General features: G+C 39.5%; 1 protein-coding gene across 3 annotated transcripts in view; it reads right to left on the bottom strand.

The window, feature by feature from the left end:
* ppip5k1b (diphosphoinositol pentakisphosphate kinase 1b) overlaps positions 1-16401 on the bottom strand; it is a 53391-nt gene extending 36990 nt beyond the window's left edge. The window contains exons 1-9 of one of the 3 annotated variants that reach the window (XM_034588950.1): positions 16107-16401; positions 7552-8120; positions 6026-6221; positions 4270-4360; positions 3424-3509; positions 3133-3287; positions 2734-2835; positions 1542-1703; positions 849-970 (exon numbers count right to left, since the gene is read on the bottom strand). In XM_034588950.1, coding sequence (XP_034444841.1) covers positions 849-970; positions 1542-1703; positions 2734-2835; positions 3133-3287; positions 3424-3509; positions 4270-4360; positions 6026-6221; positions 7552-7734 — 1097 coding nt within the window. In that variant the 5' untranslated portion in view covers positions 7735-8120; positions 16107-16401. Of the gene's footprint in view, positions 1-848; positions 971-1541; positions 1704-2733; positions 2836-3132; positions 3288-3423; positions 3510-4269; positions 4361-6025; positions 6222-7551; positions 8121-16106 lie in introns of those variants that run through there. The other 2 variants (XM_034588949.1, XM_034588952.1) reach the window with 2 other exon arrangements.
* Between the last annotated feature and the right edge of the window lie 4476 nt (positions 16402-20877).

Raw genomic sequence — 20877 nt, 5'->3', positions numbered from 1 at the left:
GCAGCTTCAGCTTCGAAGGTGATGAATAAGAAACAAATTACGATGTAAAGCTGACAACAGCATCCTCGGAGCTGTAGAGAGCTGTGGATAAACTACACCTGCCACACAGCCACAGCAAGACAATGCTTCAAAGACAGTCAGGCAACATCAGAAACAAAAAGAGCCTGCTTCTTCATTACATGATCTACAATGATGCATATCGTTCTTGCAATAAAGTCTGATAGTAAATGCAATTACAAAGTTCTCCTTCAAAAGTCCTGCGATCTAATGACGTAGTAGAAGCCGTTTTCAGACATGAACTCCAGAGGATGCCCGCACAATTGGGTGTGGACTTTCTCCGGAGTTTGCCTTTCACACACAAACAACGCAGCAGGACATTCTCCGCTTAGAAGCGTTCACAACAAAACAGAAATCTCTGCAGTCCTCAGGTGAGGGGTGACACAGCAGGCAGAGGCAGGAGATCACATGTTTTTGTTTACAGCAAATCTACAACAGTGTCGGCTCTTATCACCAAAGGCTCTCTTGACACCTTTGTCAGTGTCTTCTAAATGTATGGCGCCACTTTTTTTAATAGTACGTAACTAACGGCATCACCACGCCCATTCGCTCGTGGTGAATCCTGCGGAGGACCTCCTGCTGTTTTTTCACATCAGTTCATTCGGACATTCTCCGCAGATATTATTAGGAGCCTGGCCAGAGAAAGTCTGGAGCCTCTAACTCAGACATTGGCATTCTCATGTGCAGTCCCTCCAGAGAATGTCCAGAGATCCTCCAGAGTTCAGTGCATGTCTGAAAGCAGCTTTAGAGATCAGTATTTAGTAGTGGGTCTGTGAGCTAAAGTCACTTACCCCAGGACTTTGGCACAGTCGTCGTAGTACTTCATGGAATTTTTGACGAAGCTGAAACCGTTAACATCACAGACAAAGGAGTGGCCATTGGCTCTGAGCAGATCAAATCCACAAACTGTTTGCTAAAGAAGAAAAAGAAAATTTGTTTAAGTACATCATATAACATATATAGAAAACACTTACAGTATGTTTTAATTAGACAGACGTAACATGATTATAAAACAAGAATATAAAACACAACTGAGGAACAAACAGTAGCGCTCCATACAGTATGTACTTTTTAAAATGAGTTTGTGTATTTGATTATCTGTTCTTTTATCTTATATTGCGGATAAACTATTTTGCGGATAAACTATTTTGTCAGCAGTAACTGCAGCACTTTGTTTATGGAAGTAATTATTATCATATTTATATATTTTCAAAGCAGCTAAATAAAACTATAGCACACATCTGTTATTCAGTCACAGGTTTATATTTATCAGGCTTGTAATGGAACAAAATCTTATGGTCTTGTGCAAGTTGATGCATTGTTTGTGTTGGGTACAAATGGATTACGGCACATTAAAATTGTCCCCAGTGGAGTTTTTCCCACCACTATTGGGTGAGGGAGGTAAAAAAGGTCAAAAGGATGACCACTTATCTTTTATCTTTGATCACTGTGCTGAACTTCGCCGCATGATGACGCAGATTTACCTTGAAAGCCAGGCAGACCTTGCGAGCCACCAGTTTCTCCATGGCAGTAAGCATGACGGGGTAGCGGATCTCCTTCCCCTCACTGTCCCTCTCTACCTTTCCGTCCAGAGCAGGAGACTTTCGTGCCTCGGCGTGGGCATAGTCTGGACCCACCGTGTAAACCTGAGATTTCCAGGACCAACACATAATAAGAACACATACAGAAGACACACGAACACAGGCAACGTCAACAAGCATATGATAACGGTTTCTATATTTCATTAAAACTGCTATAAGATCTGCACTGAACACCAAATATTCTCATGAACTTATCCAAAGGGGCTGTATGTGAAGACACAAATGTCTGAGTCAGTTGCTGTGGACAATTTCCAGAGCTTTTCCTGCCAGCCCTGTAGTAAAATGTCATGAAAATGTCAGAGTGAGCCCATCTCAGAATACAGCAGGAATAAGTCTGAAAAATTCACAACGAGCAAGTGTTTAGGATGTTTCTAACACAAGACAGATGCAAAAAAAAAAAAAGAACACAAATAGCTCACGTAGAAAATGTGGACGAATATGCATTTGCATCAGTTCAAAACTGTTCCCTGAGGTCTTCTAACACGGGCTTGCTCAGTATCCCAAAAACGAACCACAAAATGTTTGGGGAAGCAGCTTTCTGTTGCTATGCATCAAAGGTTTAGAACAAACTCCCACCGCACATCAGACAAGCAACTCTGTTGATAGTTTTAAGAAACAACTCAAGACCCCTTTCTATGATCTTGCTTTTAATTAATTGGATCTTTCTTTTTTAACACCATCGTCTTTATTCCATTTTTTTTTATACCTTTTGGTAGTTTTATGGTTTTTATAAATCCTAAGTCTTTATTTTATTGCTAGCATGTTCTTATTGATACATCTTATTTCATGTCTTTGATATTATTGTAAAACACTTGGAGCTGCATTTTATGTATGAAAGGTAAATGAAATGAAAAAAAGGTGCTAAATAAATAAAATGTATTATTATTATATTATTAAGTCCTGCCTCAGGCGCTGCTCCTCATCTGAACACTCCGGAGATTTTTCTTTTATTGTGAACACGTCTGACGCAGACAATCTTGTGCTGAATTATTCTTATGTGAAAGGAAAAGTCCGGAGAAAGTCAGCTCTAGCAATAAAACAACTCCACCAATGGCAAAATGAACTTTGACTTTACCTTCACGTCTGTGCCATCTGTGGGCATGAACTCCTCGTAGATGTAGGATCCAGTCTTTCGTACGCTGCTCTCTGGTGAGTATACACTACTCCGACTCCCAATCTATAGGAAAGAGACAGAGTTTTAAATAATAAAATAATTTAAGTTTACCACATTTTCTTTTTCTCATCAAATAATGGATGAGCCTTAAACAAAAAAAGTGAGACATCAAATCAACATCACCTTCATTAACATAAAGAGATGGGGAATATTTGTGTTGGTCAACATTTAAAACTTATGATTGTCCATGAATGGCTAAGTTTAGAAATTGTGGGACCTGAAGCAGCTTCCTGAACTCCTTCCTGAAAGTATCTGCCAATGACTGAACATTTTGTTGCCAATTTGCTCGGTAAGAGTTACCTTTCTGAAGAGTCTCTGGCTGCCTCCTCCAGCAGATGTTGGGTAATAGATGTAGACGTTGTGGTCTTCAGCACACACAGGTTTCTCCACAAAGGGTTTCGGGAACACCTCCCCATTCACTTCCACATGGTCCTCCCCCTCCACAAGGTTACACTCTGCATATGGACACATTTTGTTTGATAATTCTTAACAAACAGTGATGGTACAGATATATGTTTGTTGCTATAAAACTGTGGGGTTCATATTTTATCAATTAATCATATTATATTTTTAAAAAGAACTCTTGCACACCCTCAGGATTGTCGGGATCTCGGTTTAACACAGCGTAGCGAGGTAGGTCAATGCCCTCTTCTCTTAGGATCCGGTAAACTTCTCTCCTGACAGGGAATCAAACAACTGTTATTGACAACGTCATATGTGGATTAAACATATTGAGTCTACATGTGCAGCTTTTAAAGGGATAGTTCACCAAAAAATTTAAATTCCCTCCTAAAGTGTTTTGTGGACCCCAACACTTCACCCTTCCCTCTATCAACATAGTGGTGAGTAGATAATGAGTGAATTTTAATTTTTAAGTGTCAGTTTGTGGGTGTTGATAGGATTGGGTGGTAAAGCAGGAAAGGGTTACACACTTTTATTAGTGAGCCAAAGATAATTTTACACTTTGGTGGACAATAAAGTTCTGTTCTTTTCTGATCAACCACAACATATAAACCATTTACATGTTTTAATGTTGTGGCTGATTTGTGTATAAATCTGTGTGAAAATAGCAATAAGGTCACTGTCATTCCCAGAGTTCAGTGAGCTTCTTTCCCTGATCTCCTCTATCAGGTCATTACTGACCTTTCAGAGGAGCTTGGAAAACGTCTGACTACAAAACCTTAGCTGCCCTAACACCTTTGGTTTTAAGGTATGCTCCGGAATGACTGGTAATTATTACAAGGTCTCAGATTGCATTCGGGCTGGAGCAGGATCAGGAGTTTAACTTTAAAATGTAAATTCCCACTTTACAACTTGACTGGGAACCAGTGAAATTACTTTAACACCAGAGTAATGTTTTCCCCTCTGTTAGTCATGGTTATGAGCCTGGCAGGGACTATCTGTGTGTGTCTGTGCGTGTGCGTGTGTAAAACGTACCTGTCCTGTATGAAATACTGCATATTGAGGTCATTGATGAGCAGTGGATTCCTGAGCTTGGCATACTCCACAGCTTTGTCAAGAGGGAATCCTGAAAAATGCATTAAAATTTATAAAAACTGTGTCAGCCCTTATACCTTAGTCCAGTATGTTTAACAATCCAAGCCCAACCAACAACTAAAATTGAGTGTGCTGATGACGTTGTATCCCACCAGTGCAGCAACAATAGTTCATTTATTTGAACAGGCTTGCAGCCCCATGTGCAGGATAAGTTACTTCAATATAATTAGCCAACCACTAGGGCTATTGAGAAATGATATGTTCAAGTTCCTTTAATGCCTAAAAACACATGTTCCACATGAACAAGTTCCTCTGCAAGTGAGTAACAAAAATCCACGTCTGTCGGAAACAGTTTAGGAACATTATTTTCCTTCTTTCCAACAACACGACTCATACCAACACTCAAAAAATGATATTCTATAAACAAACACAATAGTAGTCCCATGTGCTATCTGACTCAAATACCCACAGAAACAGTAGGCAGTTGAATAGTGTATGAATGTCCAGTATGTACATTTATAAAGATGCTGTTCAGTGGTTTCATCCTTTTCTTTTTCAGTTAACTGCCAGATGAAAACATAAATAGAGCATAATATTTGAACCTTCATAGTAAATGTGTGTGCAGTGACATGTGTTAAGTATCACTTAAGATGGAGTACATTATATTGTAGGCTGAGGTGTACAAATAGTTACAAACATTAAATAGTTGTTTCCGGTCTGACATTTCTCTTAAGCTGCTTTCATGCAGCACAAGAACTACGTGCCAAAGATAACCTGGAGGAGCTGTATATTTGAATGTAAATGTCTGGATCATTGAACCAGACATTAAACAGACTTTACTTAGCCAGCTCCCAAGAAAAAATTCTGTGATGTCCAATTAAGATGATGTGGGATTCATTCTGGTCAATGTCCAGAGAATTCACAGTGAGCAACTGGTGCATGTTAATGACGTCCTGCCTCCTGCATCATTTCTCAGTTTCCACTAGGTGTGAATGTATCTCACACAAATGATCTTGTCCATACTTTATATGTGAAAACAGCTTTTGTTTCCCACAGGCACATTTCGTCTGGTTTCTTACAGAGGAGAAAAGTGTTTGCTCCTTTCCCAGCTGCACTTGCCATTATTCCTCATATCAACTTTGGAAGTGATCGCACACACACAAAAAGGCTAGCTGTCCCTCACCCCTCCTCTAAAATATGGAAAGGCTTTTGAGGTACTTGCATATTTCTATTTAACTTATTGAACAGATTCATACAATGTTGCAGGAAATGACATTTAATTTCTGTGGAAATCTGATTCCCATCTTAGTCTGACCCAACTTAGTCCCAACTGGTTACTGGAACAGGGAAGCATCATTTCCCTTTTGTTTCCACCAACATAAAAATGAATTTCAAAACAGAGGTTTGATAATACTAAGCAAAGAGTGTTGATTTATAATTAGTTTGTTTCATTATAGGTGGATTTTTTATTTCAATAAAATAAGATGCATTTGCACAGTAGTACAGAGTACAAATGAAAAGCTTAAACCAATTAAAACTTCATAGAGGAAATGAAAAACTATTTCTCAAACACAGGTGTAGCCCCAAAAATCGACATCCTCCAACACCTCTATGCAGAGTTAAGATACCAGGACCAGTTTCCCTGCCCCCTGTCACCATTTGTCATCACACAGCAAGATATTCCTTATGATCTTACCTTTGGAGTGGAAGGAGATGAGGCAGTCGCAGAGGGGCCATTTCTCCACAGGTTCCTCCAGGATCACCTCCTCAGGAAAGATGACCATGTCGATGTAGTCAAACTTACAAAGGCGCTCCAGGATCTGAGTCATGGGCTTGGATTTGGACTTCTTCATCATGGCACAAATGCCGACCACAATCTGTCGCTCCGGTGGCTGGTGGAGAGGACGCGGGGGGGGGGGGGGGACATGACATAAGGACCCAAAAATGAGTCAACACAGATAAACATTTATAGATCCTACAGCATCATTTGAACTGCCGTTTCAACAGTGACCACTACACTAAGTAGTGGCACAGCCCAACACCATCCCTGTGATCTTGGTTAAATCCAAAGCCTGGACTTTGAGTTGAATGCTAACATACAGCACACACTGTTTACAGTGAACCTGACAAACTGAGGCTGAAATATCTAAAAATGGACACTATAGGAAAACAAAAACTTTTGATTTAGGCATCACAGCATCACCTTCCCTATGTGGTTGCCAGGATTATCCACTTTTCACCCATACTTCAATTTCATATCTGGTTCGTGATGAACTGTACAGCTGTTACTGTCCGTCTGTTTCGTGTGATTTTTGTGGGTTTGTTTTGTTTCCTTGTCCTTCCCTTTTGTATATTTAGAAAGATCATAATTATATTAGTATTCATTATTATTATTGAATTATTGTTATTAGTTGTAGTACTATCAGCAGTAGTAGTAGGAGTAGCAGTAGTACAAATTTAAAAGTGTAAGTCATTCATAAGTCATATAGATGCAAGTTGACTATTTGGGGAAAGAAATAATAAAAACTTTAAAGCCTAAAAAAAGATTTATGAATGTTGTTGACAGCATTATTGATTGTTAATTCATATCAGATCAATGATTCAGCTTCTAGTTTTTAAAACCTGTAAATGTAGCACTTTATTAAAAACAATAAATACGTTATATATCTTCAGAAGAAGAACACAATAATCTCATTCATAGAATTACACTTAGTTGTTTTTGTCTTCTTTTTTTCACATATGAGAAGTCTCTGCTGCTGTGGCATGGTTGCAGTGACCACTTCATGAACTGAACATTTACCTCTTCATTCAATGTTACTGAGTGTCTAGATCTGAATCAGCTACTGTAAATGACAACCTTTGTATATTTATTTCCACAATCAAATTCCAAATAAAACATTAAAATGTCCAGGTCTGTTCACTTCCAACTGCTTAAATAGTGTTACTATAACACTATTATATGTTAAAATAAAAATCTAATTTAGAAGAGAAGAAACCATAAACTAGTTTGTAACTTGTTTGAGACTTTTCACCACCTAAACTGCAAATGATAAAAAAAAAAACGATTTAATAGTTACAGTATAACTAATAATATCAGAACAAAGATCAATCTTAATACCGTAAAAAAAAAACTGAGGTACAAGGTACACCTCATTATACACCTTTAAGATAGGAAACCTTTGACACACATGCTGCACACATGAATAAACACCTGTAACTTACCGACTCATCTTCATCATCCTCCATTTCTTCCTCTCGAAACATCTCGTTCCTCATGCCTGTCTCCACTTGACCCATGTCCTGCTCATCATCTTCACCGCCAACCACGAACAGAGGAGCGTTCCTGTCACTCCGCCCACGTCCTTCCCAAGCTCCTGGTGCTGGTCCGTCGCAGGGCTCAGACATCACAAACCCACGCCCAACATGGCTGCTCCAGGAGGCACCTCCCGACACAGTGTCAGATAGTGATTATGTGCTGCAAAGCAGGAAGAAACCCAGTCAACTGTTCCACTATCGCTGGATGACTGAAACCCGAGAGCACCGGTGATAACGTGAAGGGTCAGTTGGACTTTCTGACGCGGTTGATAAGAGCTATGTGCATTTACAGTACATGCTGAGGTAGAGAAGGAGTAGGGGATGTGCTAAGAGGTAGAAGAGAGAGGGTGGATGACACATGTGTTGAGGTAGACTGTCAGGATCCTGTTTGTCAGGACGGAGGAGGTAAGGCTATGAGGTATGACATGTCCCAGTCTGGAAACGCTTCTTCACTCAGCAAACTCCTTTTTCTTGCCCTGCGAAGAAATGGTACAAAGAAAACATGGAGGTTCAGCGGCCTGATCTGAACTCACAGGGCCTGATCTCCGAAAGGTTTGGGCAGGTACAAACGTGTGCAAACTTGATTTCACCTGCAAAAAAACATGCAAGCTGATCTGCTAACGGTGCGCACTGAGCATTGCGTGCAGAATAACACACGCTGTTCATTTAGTATGTTTGCCTTAATGAATATGCATTACCGGGCGTTTTTACCTAAGTGCGGAAAATACTGGGAGGAGTAGATGCAAATACTTTAATTTGAAAGTAATTGCGGGGATTATGACTGCGTCTATATTTAATACGTTTGAAAGGTTGGTGCTAATCAGCACAGCGCCATCTGTGGCTGCAGCCAAACAAAACTGAGCATTCACAGCCACTCATTTAAATACTACTGCCTCTACCATGCTTGCACCTGTTATCATTTGCGCAATTATTTTTAGCAGATCACCCGCAAAACGGCCAACAACTAAACGTGCAATCTGTTATAATGCAAACGCAATTTAGCACTCTTTATTTGGGATCTTAGTAGATCAGGCCCACAGTGATAAGACGCACTTAAAGGGATACCGAAAAATTCAAATTCACTCATTATCCACTCTCCACTATGCCGATGGGGGGGTGGGGGAATTGTTTGAGTCCACAAAACATTTTTAGAATCTCGTGTTTTCTCCATCAAGATAGTGGTGAGTAGATAATGAATGAATTTAGATTTTTCTGTGAACTATCCCTTTTAAGTCTGAATGTTTACAAGATAAACAACAGTTGTCAGTTGCACAGACATGAAACAGTTAAAGCTGTGTGAGCTCACTGGTACAAATATCTGGATGACCACACTGCTGGTGCAGTGGTGCCTCATTCATCATGAGTGAAATAAATGTCAGGGTTTGTGACATGAGCCACAGAATAGAGGTAAAACTTGTGTTTCTTGAGGAAACACGGGTATTAGCTTTTATTTATAAGTCTGACAGTAGATGCAAAGGTGAAGGATTGTAGGTTTATATGTCACTTATAAATACAGGACTGGACATTAATTGGGTTAGTCTGAGGTTGCAGCTCCTCCAGGTAAGACGAGCCACACTTCATTTTCACATGAATATCAATCCTCATCATCGCCAACTAAACCGCTTTATTATACATATCATCATCGTCTCCTCCTCGAGTTCGTTAGCCTGCTGCTGACTCAGCACATTTAATTCTCGCAAGAGTCCACGCTGCTGGGTGTTGCCATGGAAACTGTACCAGAAGAGGAGCCAGTCTGTCTATCTATTGTGTCCTGAATGTTTATGAGAGAGGTTCACATTACTCTGGTTTGCATTTCCACTTATGAAACATCCTTGAATGACACAGTCTTAATGATATTTTTAAAAACATAATCATTATATCATAGTGGGCTGGCCTCTGGGTTTAGCTTACAGTCAATTTATTGATTAATTTTATCTCCAAACATATTGATAATCTTTGTGTCCTTGTACAAGTAATTTTTGTTGTTCTTTCACTGTCTTTATCCTCTTAGGTTTTCCAGTTATCGCACACCATAAACAATTTGTTGCTATGTGATACATCTGCTGTATTACTGTGTGAGCAGTTAAATATCATGCCTAATTAACAGACCATTGAAATACAGCTACCGCTTTCTAGAAAACTACAAACACACTGTTCCTTGAATCAATTTTTGACATTACATTACATTTCATTTAGCTGACGCTTTTATCCAAAGCGACTTACAATAAGTGCATTCAACCATGAGGGTACAAACCCAGAACAACAAGAATAGAGAAAGTACAATTTCTTCAAAAAAGCAAAACTACAAAGTGCTATAAGTAAGTGCCATTTAAGTGCTACTAAATTGTTAGTTTAAAAATGTTATTCAAGGTATAGTCGGAAGAGGTGTGTTTTTAGTTTGCGGCAGAAGATGTGTAAACTTTCTGATGTCCGGATGTCCATGGGGAGCTCATTCCACCATTTAGGAGCCAGGACAGCAAACAGTCGTGATTTTGATGAGTGGTTAGCTCGCAGTGAGGGAGCAACAAGCCGATTGGCCGAAGCAGAGCGGAGTGAACGGGCTGGGGTGTAACGTTTGACCATGTCCTGGATGTAGACTGGACCCAATCCGTTCGCAGCACGGTACGCAAGTACTAATGTTTTGAAACGGATGCGGGCAGCCACCGGTAACCAGTGAAGGGAGCGGAGGAGCGGAGTAGTGTGAGTGAATTTAGGTAGGTTAAAAACCAGTCGAGCTGCTGCATTCTGAATGAGCTGCAGAGGTTGGATGGCACTAGCAGGTAGACCTGCCAGGAGGGAGTTACAATAGTCTAGGCATGAGATGACCAGGACCTGGACCAGAACCTGCACCGCCTTCTGAGTGAGGGGCGTAATTTCCCGAGCAGTGAAAAGATTACCTAACAGAACACTGTAAATAATCACACACACCAAAGCAATAGATTAAAATTGCTTGCCTGCCAAAAATCCAAGGTGAGATAATTAAATTGAAGTGTGCTCAGATTTCACCATGCATTTGCAAACCCGGTGCTTTAATATAATGGGTGAGTTTGGCCGCTGCTTATCTGTTATCTGATACCACAAAATAAAGAAACAAAGCTGTTATGTCATTCTCTTGTAACTGAGCCAAAGCCTAATAGTGATGCGTGAAATGGGGCCCGGCTACATAATCAGCAACTTGCTACTGTAAACTAGTATGTCCTCAAACAGTAGACTCAGCCAGAGCTTGTTCATGTGTCTGTCATCAGTATAGTCCAACACCCCCTCCAAAAAACACTTCCACCAGCACATACACACGACAGCTGACTAAAGGGGAAAAGGCTCCAGAAACAGATGGGCAGATCATATCACCTTTCAAAGACGGCCCACAAGGCAACCGTGCTCTCCGCGCCACCTTTGAAGGACCGCAAGAACGTAGTCAAAGTCACTTACACTCACACCCAGCTCAGATTATTTCAATGGCCCCATAAAACTTTGTGGCAGCTAAAGAGCAGACAAGGCCATCTTGCGACTTTCTGCCAGGACATGCCCTTAACCAAAGCTCACACACGACCCAGATTAACCTTGGTACCCAGAAATAACTGTGCCCTCTGCTATGTTAGGGGATGGGGTGGAGCCAGGCCACAAGTGTTGGATGACAAATACAACTTATCATTACTAACCCCTGAGGCGATGACAGGCTGCACCGCCCGGGGGTTGAAGAACACTTAAAAGAGATAAACTCGTGAAAAAAAACACCTGTAACTGCTGCAAGCCTACGTTTATTCAGTCGTTACTACGCAGACATGACCTTTACTCTCCAGACAGGATAAGCTGACACTGCACGAAAAGGAAACAGTGCCATGATTGGCTAGAGAGGCAATATACTCAGCCTTATAATTGCCCATGGCTCATCTTTGCATTTCATCAATATTTCCTGGTATTTAAATCAAACAGAAAAATTCTACATGTCATGTTCATTTATTTAAGACACACCCCGACCAAAACGCAGCCATAACATATTTGGCATCTTTGGAAACTTTGGGTTCTCTATCGTCTTGAGACGATCTCTCCACCAAGATACATAATCCACATGTACGGAGTCATTCCCCGTACATATGGAATATGTATCTGGGTGGAGAGACAGTCTCTTCACGCAGAGAACAACGGTCACAGTGTAAACTACAGATCTCCAATAGAATTTAAAATGACTGAAGAGTCTGCTGCTTGTGAAGGATGAAGGTTTCAGCAAAAATGTTTCCATATAATCATGTTAATAATTGTCATATATCTTAACAATGAAGCCTCAGTCACATTCACGGCCTCGAAGTACTCCTCTAATTAGATATTTCATATTGACATAGCTCTTATACAGCGGCTTGTGGCGAAATAGCATTAAACACTAGTGCACTGAGACAAATTAATTGTAGATGAGCTGCAGATGCATATTGGTATTATGTGAATATTTGTCCCAACATGTAGACGACAGAAACACTATAGATCCGTTTGTTGTTATTGAGGAGCTGTGTCGCCATGTAGTCCACTAGAAAGCACTGACAAGTTGATTTTCAACTGTTCAGAACATATCTGAAAAATCCAACACTGACTTGTAATAGTCAATGGTGCTGTATTCATTCCCACTTCTCACCCGTATGTCTGTTCTTCTTACTCTATGTAACTTTGGTGAGTGGGTACTGTGAGAAGTGTGTAACTGACTAATAGTCGCAGCTTGAATTTACACAATCAGGCCTGGCAAGATAAAGAGTAATATCGAGCTTTTAGATCAGTTAAAAAATACTTTTCAGTTCAGTGGGTGGGACTACTCAGTCAGAGCTCTGGTCAAAACATCGAAACTTAGTTTTTTCTCGACATGAAAACGTAATTGTTCGGTCATGGAGCCCAATAGAATTAACTACCACATGTGGCTGCAGTAAAATTTACATGGATTTACTCTAAGGGATCCTCATCAGGAATGTTGGTAATGATAGGTATTAATGAAAAACATTAGTATCTGCCATAATATTCTCAGATTTTTTTAACTGTAAAATATATGTATTGGCCTTAAAAATATATAGGTCAAGCTTCTCAAATTAAAATTCCACATTCCCACTATTGCTAATGGTTGTCTACAAAGTTTTATGTCAAAGTACTATAATGAAAGCATGACTTTCACATTTCTGTCCATTATACGTGAACATGAGCTGTGCCCAGGGCTGAGTAGTGATGTTGCATTTAGTGTATGTCACCAAATGTTGACTAATGTCATAAATTACTAAATGTCCCTTTCACTGAGGACAATAGAAAGAAGAGAAACAGAGTAACCAAACATTAAATGATTGTGCAAGGCTAAATCTAGAGTGTTACCCTCCAGAATAAAACCCTCTGTCCACCATGAATAAGTCAGCAGGCTGATTTAAGAATCTTCATCTGCAGTCCCTCGTCCACGATGAGTCACCTCGGTCATCACAGCAGAGCCAGAGATCAACAACACAACACTAATAAAAAAGCTTTTAACCTTTGAGACTGTTTGCCACGGGAGGCCTGCTGCGCCTTTTTGAAGGGGGTAGTCAGTAATTAGATCCTTTTCACCATCACCCTTTACCTGATTAAATGCTAAATGAGACCCTAGACGACACGCGGTGGGAAAACGGTCAGAGTTTCTGTTATGGATTCACACTTTGTGGGTGGACTGAATAAGAAAAATAAATAATGAGTGATATTATGATGTGCTTGTGATAGAAATTCCACCAAGACGTTTTGATTATTTTGGTTCCTATCTGTTCTATTGGAATGAAGAGTTTGAGATTAAATCATTATTACATTTATTGTGAGCAATAAAACGTAATCCTACAGTGAGCAAAGTTATCGAGGATGGACACAAACAGTAGCCATGACTATAAATTATCAGATAACATGCTGGTGATGTTATCGGGGTAGAACTACCGGTGGGACAACAGCTACAGCTGGTTCTACAAGATTATAGATTCATTATGGACTGAGCACTCAAGAAATGAGCTTTGTTTGCAAATACAACAGAAAACAGGCCATAATCAGCCTGCTGGTCGACCACAGGCCCACTACCTCTTCTCATTCATCAATGCAAACAGCTCTCCCTGTAGAAGACGAGACCTCTGTGAGGTTAACAAGATGGTTTATGGATTGTGTAAAGATACACAACTTTAATTTCCTGACTCTGAGCGTCTAATAACTTTAATCAAGCACACAGCTTTCAGGGTTACAATCAATTTAAACTTTAAAGGGATAGTTCACCCAAAAATGAAAATGAATTCATTATTTACTCACCACTATGCGGATGGAGGGGTGGGTGAAGTGTTTGAGTCCACAAAACACTTTAAGTTTCAGGGGTAAACAGTGTTGCAGCCAAATCCAATTTAATTGAAGTAACTGGGGACCACTTCTTCAAACTTCAATTTTGACTCGAAACAGCATCATTTACACAATTTTTCTTTAGCCTTTTCGAGTCGAAAACTTCACCCACCCCTCCATCAGCATAGTGGTGAGCAGATAATGAATTTTCATTTTTGGGTGAACTATTCCTTGAATGGTTGCCTTCAGAATGGCTAAGGTGCAGCAGCAGCAGATAATACACAATCACAGCAGTAACAAAACAGAGGATAACCAGGATAAAGTGGAATACAAACAAGGATACAACTTTGTTGAGTTTATATATGAATATAGTGCAAAGGGGACAATTTCAGCACCTGAATGTTGTAATTACAATTTTTGAAAGCGCAGAAAAGAATAGATAATAGCAGTTTATGTATAAATTAACTAGAGTGGAACTCAGTAGAGTGCATACCTCCAACAAGGCCCAACAGTCCCTTATTTAAAAAATCACATTTAATTTCCCTAGATCAAGATTTTTACTTGGATCGCATACATTTACAAATATCAGTTCCCTTGAAAACTCAAATTTTTTTCATCAAGATCAATTATTTAATCTGAACAATCAACGAAAGTGATGAAACACACCCTGTCTCATCATGTTACCAGCTGGATCCAACTGGCCTGTGTGCACTGACCACGTTGCTTTACGTTAAGTTTGTTACAATAAGTGCATTCAACTTCAACAAAAGCTGCATGTCATTAAATTACATTAGTGATTGTTTGATTTTTTTAATGTGATTATAGTAATTTTTAAGAAATCATGCCATTGTAAATCATAGCATGTGATGTGTAGTCTGAAAATTAAATGATACATCAACCATTGATCACTTTTTCACTTTCTTTCATTTTCTCTCATTTCAACTATATTGTCTGTAGTTTTTGTTCAGACTCTCTGTACTGCAACTAGGGTTCTTCTATTTATCCAGAAGTGCAGACATAACATGGAACTCTATCTGTCTGTGACTCACTTATACCATTTGTGATCTATTATTTTGTCTTTTCTTCTGCAAAATGTCTTAATGTTTACAGTATTTCATTATTCCTTATTCCTCATTCCTTAGTATTTCATTCCTTATTTTAGACATAACATATTAAAACAACAGACACTGAGCCTTTTGTAAGATCATCTCTGGTTAGGCAACTTCCTTAATTTGCACATTACTTAACATTTTCTTGTTTTGGGAACTTTTGAACTAGACAAAATAAGTGATTTGAAGACTTCACTTTAACATTTAGGAAAATGTGCGAAGCAATTTTCATTTTAGTTTGACCATTGGTGCGATTATTGGATGAAATAAATCAGATTAATACATAATGACAATAAGGGCAGCAATTTAAGATTGTTTTCATTATCCAATAATATGCTGGTTATTTTTCAGTTGATCGTTAGTGTAATCGGTCCGCGTCTTGTACTTGACCTTAAGTCCAAGTAGAAAAACTAAAATGTTCAGTTTACATTGAAGTTAAAGAAGGGGAGAAAATCCAGTGATTTTAGAGGCTGGAAACAGAGAACCTTCTGACATCATTTCACTACTTTCGATTGATAAAATGTCTGAAACGAATAAGTGATTATCGAAATAGTTGACCATTAATTTGTGTATCGATAAACTGGGATTAATGTTTCAGCTCTAATGACTGTAAGTCTGAGATATTCAAAGTTGTTAGCTCTGGAGCAAGGGGGCACATATAGTCTTACTCACAGCAGCTACACACACTTACACACACACACAGTAAAGTTTCATCTTAAAATCAGAAAGTTTAGTTCAGAGCTTTGACAACAACGTGATGATTGACCTCCTGTTCTCTTGGTGACTAATACAAACAGAACGACCGCATCAAATCACTGACACACAATGAATGAGTCAAACGGAGGTCTGGTAGGAACACACGGCTCCAGTGAGAAACACACAGACACACACACACCCACAGACCCACAGACACACACACACACGCACGCACACAGAGACACGCAGGTGAGTTAGAACACGTTAAAAGCTTCCACAGACTCCACAGCTGAGCCTCAGCACTCAGATCCACGCGGTGACGAGACAACATGTCCACAAATGGAGGAGACTTACCGGCGGAAAACAAAGTGAAGTCCCTCAGCTGTTCACTTCCTGAGCTGGACTCTGCTCTGTAGAGAAGCTGCTGCTCGTTGCTGCACTTAGTTTTCTTCTTCTTGTGGTTGTGTGTAACAGTAAAGTTGTGACGCAACAGCTAAAGGTCCAAGTACTAGTACCAGTAGTACTACTAGTAGTAGTAGTAGTACTACTGCTACTGCTGCTTCTGCTGCGGCTGCTGCTACGGCTTCCTTCCTTTTCCTTTCTCTTCTACTCTTTTGTTGTTTTTTTCAAACACGTTTGTTTCACAGCCACGTCGTTACTGCCATCTAGCGGTCAAGATCGTGCATTGCAGGATAGATAGATAGATTGTTATAAATACTGCAGGTTTATATGTTACAGGACGCTCACTTACTTTTTTGCCCTTCCATTGACACTATGTACAAACCACAAACAGACACACACACATGTTTGTACTTCTATCTTAGTGAGGATAGAATTATGTCAATGAGGACAATACATTCCCTAGCCCCTAACCCTAACCCTTAAAATTGTCCTCACAAAGATATAAGTACGGGAACACACACACACACACGCACGCACACACACACACACACACACACACACACACACACACACACACACACACACTCTCTCTCTCTCTCTTTCTCTCTTTCTCTCTCTCTCTCGCTCTCTCTCTCTCATACACACACACAAACACACGTGTCATCTGAATAATTTGATTGTAAAACTTCTTACAGCTTACCTGTGTACTATAAAATAACACAATCAATGATGCTGCTGTTTTGTAAGCTGGGCCCCTGTAAAATCAGAGACTATAGATGAACATATGTGTTAATAAAATAAAAAGTTTCATAAAATGGAAATACTTTAGTGTCAAACCATAATTTATTATTTCTGAAATAACGTGTGTTTATTTATTAATCCCTGTAGCACAACTCTTTCTATATATGCTGAGGTTTAATTGCCACCTCTGATGTTCCGCCCTGTTATACTAAGCTACTAAGCAGTGGGGAGACTGTTTCTTTGGCTGCAAAAAATAAATAAATAAAAGTTATTGCTTTTTTTGCAGGATGCAGACTTGACCACAGACTGTACACAAGCCCTTTACATTTTTTTAGTTCATAATCTATAAGAAGAGGTTGATGTGATTGGGGCCTATGATGCAATACTGTTGGTTCAGTTCTATTTTACAATCTTTCCCTTGGGTGAAATCTAAAGGCTGCAGACTGTAGACCTCCCACACACACTCTCTGTTCAATAAAGTAGCTATGGTCTCTGTGGCTGCCAGTGGGTGTGTGAGGGGAAGGCTGTAAGAGGGCAACAACTGTGTGTTAAGCAACAAAGTGTGTTAAAATAAAGAATTTAAGAAATATATTGAATTAAAGTTTCTAGACAAATGTCTTTAAAATGGGGCAGTAGGTCTATATATTCTGTGAGGCACAATAGGATTTTGAACATGATTTTATTTATTTGAACATTATTTTGTGGAAAACAGACGTCAACTTTAGTTTGATAGTTTTTACATTTTCAATCAATTGTGAAAACAGTGTTGCTCTTTTCGGCATGTAAACAGCTCAGAACTCAGCGAACCTGCTCTGTTCCCCTTAAAGGTTCAGTGTGTAGAATTTAGTGACCTCTAGTGGTAAAGTTGCATGTTGCAGCTTAATACCCCTCACCTAGTAGTTGCTTTATGTGTGCTGCTCAGTGCTGCCACCCAGAGGATTTGGGGGAGGTTTTTTTTACTGTCTGCTGCTGCTGGAAATGATGTTGAAAGTAAAACAAAACAGTAAAGTTGGAGCCATGGAACCAAAACACTAGGCTCAAAAACCCTAAAAATGCTCTGTTGACATAAGAATAACTATAGAGTCAGGTTGATGATTGTTTACAGTTTTGACAATAAGTGAAAACTGTCAAGTTACACGCTGTGATTTGAAACATATTGATTCTATAATTAATGATTGCCTCTGATTGCATTTAATGTAAGCTTAATATAGGGGCTTCTACCAAATACTTCATATATATATATAGCATCAAATGTTAATCAAATTTCTTTCATTTGAAGAATATAACACATGCAACCTTTTTCTTTCATTAGCTGAATTTATTCATCAGCCCTGCTGTCTCACACAGAAACCACACACAGTCATCGCAGTTATAAAAACAAGCCTCACATGGATTTCCATATTCCCACAGTTCCCTTTGCTTCCCTTTGAGCCATTCCCAGCATCAGACCTGCCCGGTGTGGCTGAGAGTCTGGCAACCTGTCAAGAGAGTGTGGAGCGGCTCTCTGTCCCATCATGCAGCAGGACATGAGAAGCCAGTCTGTGCTGCAGTATAAGAAAGTAGTGTTCGCGTTAAACCAGTAACCACCCCTTCCCTCCCTCTCCTCATCTCCTCCCTCTCACCACCTACGCAGCATCCAAAAATCTTTTTTTTTCAAACACCTGAAATTATGTAATACATTTAAAAAATAAATTGAAATGCTCCCAGAAGCATCCTGTCTTCACCGATTCAATGGGAACACTATCATAGACGGCCATTTTGGAATTCTAACGGCTGCTGACAAACAGGCCCTTATATTACCTATAAGTCACATTCAGCTTGTACAGAAACAGAGACGAAACAGGGTGGAAAGTGTGCATTAGACAAACAAGATTATCAACAGTCACATTACTGTAGATACCTATGGAGAGGACGTCGTTAAAACGAGTCTGCAGTGACCAGTTTAGCTCCTTAGCTAAATATCAAAACAGGAAACTTTTCCTGCATATAGTTTCCATAGCTGAAATATGTGTACATCCACTAATGAGGTGAACGGGTTCTTCAAATGTGTTTCTGTGTTACCTCCTCTTCTAACTTTCTTCCAGAGGTTTTGCTGTTATTATGGATCATCAACTCTGCCACACTTACTGACACTAAGATTGATTGTTATACGAGATCACACTGATATTTCTCATGGCAGAGAATAGCTGCTGCATGACAGAGATACAGAACAATTATCTTAAGTATCGTCTACCATTTATCGAAGTCAGAAAAAAAATCATTATCATCATCATTATAATAACTAGAATGGCACAAAGAAAGCACATACATACAGCAGTCCACATTTACTTCATATATGTACAAACCAAATTTAGATTCACTAGACTCTGATTTTTATTTGGATCTGCACCAAGTTCCACACACTCATGAATATCAGTCCCCTAAACATGCCTGGTTTTCTTCATCAAGAGCCCTGAATTATTGTCTGAGAAATCAACAAAAATGTTGAAAAACAAAGTTTGTGAAAGTGAAAGAAAAAAAGTCCTGGATCCATCAACTGATCCAGGTCTGCCTGTAGTTTTGAATAATCCTGTTAAATAACAGACGAACAAAACATGCATGGGGGATGTGTCAATGCAGTTTAACTTTCCAACATGTGGGACAGGCCGCTCCAATGGGCTGCTGGGAGACGAAAGAAGAAAAAGAGTAGGATTCATTGGACTTTTTTCATTTTTCATTTTTTGTTGGGATATTTGTTGGTTTGACAATTTAGGCCTACAATTAAATGAAACCTTCTGAGAAGTTTAGAGGAGAATTTACTCTTTGGTGGAACTTACTTTTGAATAGTTAACAAGGGTCACAAGTCAAAAGAGTCAAGACCATTTTTGTGGCTTTTGAAAATAAAAATGGACTTTTCTATTACAAACAGTAGAGCTCCGTATAGTAATTCACTGTTGGATAAAGAACCTGCAGCTTCGATTGTACAATGAATCTTTGTTAATAAACACACACACACACACACACACACACACACACACACACACACACACACACACACACACACACACACACACACACACACAGTAAATATTTGTATATAAAGCCACCCGGTTGACATGTTTACCTGCTTTGCAAACGAGTGAGTCATCAGTTTGTATGTCTTCTCCCAAGTATAGATAAAACATCATCAACTACAGTTAGACAATCACAGAAAGATGAGAAGGCGATCTTCTGTAAATCGCTTACATTTTTCACATATACACATTTATAATTAGTGGGCCATAAAGCAGCTATTCACTTCAGTGCAGCCTCCCCACTTAGGATAGACTGCGAGAGGCTGTGTCAACACACACGCACACTCACACACACACACTCAACTTCCCTTCCTTAATGGATAGCAGGAGGAGATGCCGAGCCAGGACTGGTTGAAAGAACACCTTATGACACGACACACACATGCACACACAACCATGTGCACCCACACGCATTACATGACAAGCAGAACTCATTTTCATATAAATAACTTCTGTTACCTCCGCCCTGGCTGTGAAGAAAGGGAAAACCTTATACCACCTTATATTTTTGAGGTGGGGCCATCTTCAGGTCAAGGGTAGAAGTTGCAGGATTGACTACAAAATTGTTTACAGGATACATAGTTATGGCTAAAGAATGTTAATAGAAGTGAAGATGCATTTGAATTCCTAGTTTTGTATGTAAGTGCTTTGTATTTTTTTCTGGGCTCTTGTTTCAATAAGATATCACAAAGAACAAATACAGATGTCTTTATGATAAGAGGTCAGTGACTGGTGATTAGTACATGAAAATTATGTGAATCATACCTTTTATGACCTTTACAGTCACCGCATCTCAACTCAGCTGAAGGCTTGGGGAAGATTTTGGAACCATGCGTTATTGTGGGGGTAACTAAATATGCACTTACAGATATTAGGTTAGTGAGCAGAAACTCCAAATCACTGTGATCAAGCAGCTACAAAATGCAAAA

This window comes from Hippoglossus hippoglossus, chromosome 6 (genome assembly GCF_009819705.1).
Source record: "Hippoglossus hippoglossus isolate fHipHip1 chromosome 6, fHipHip1.pri, whole genome shotgun sequence".
NCBI classification, from domain to species: domain Eukaryota; kingdom Metazoa; phylum Chordata; class Actinopteri; order Pleuronectiformes; family Pleuronectidae; genus Hippoglossus; species Hippoglossus hippoglossus.
This window is presented reverse-complemented; position numbering and strand designations above follow the sequence as displayed.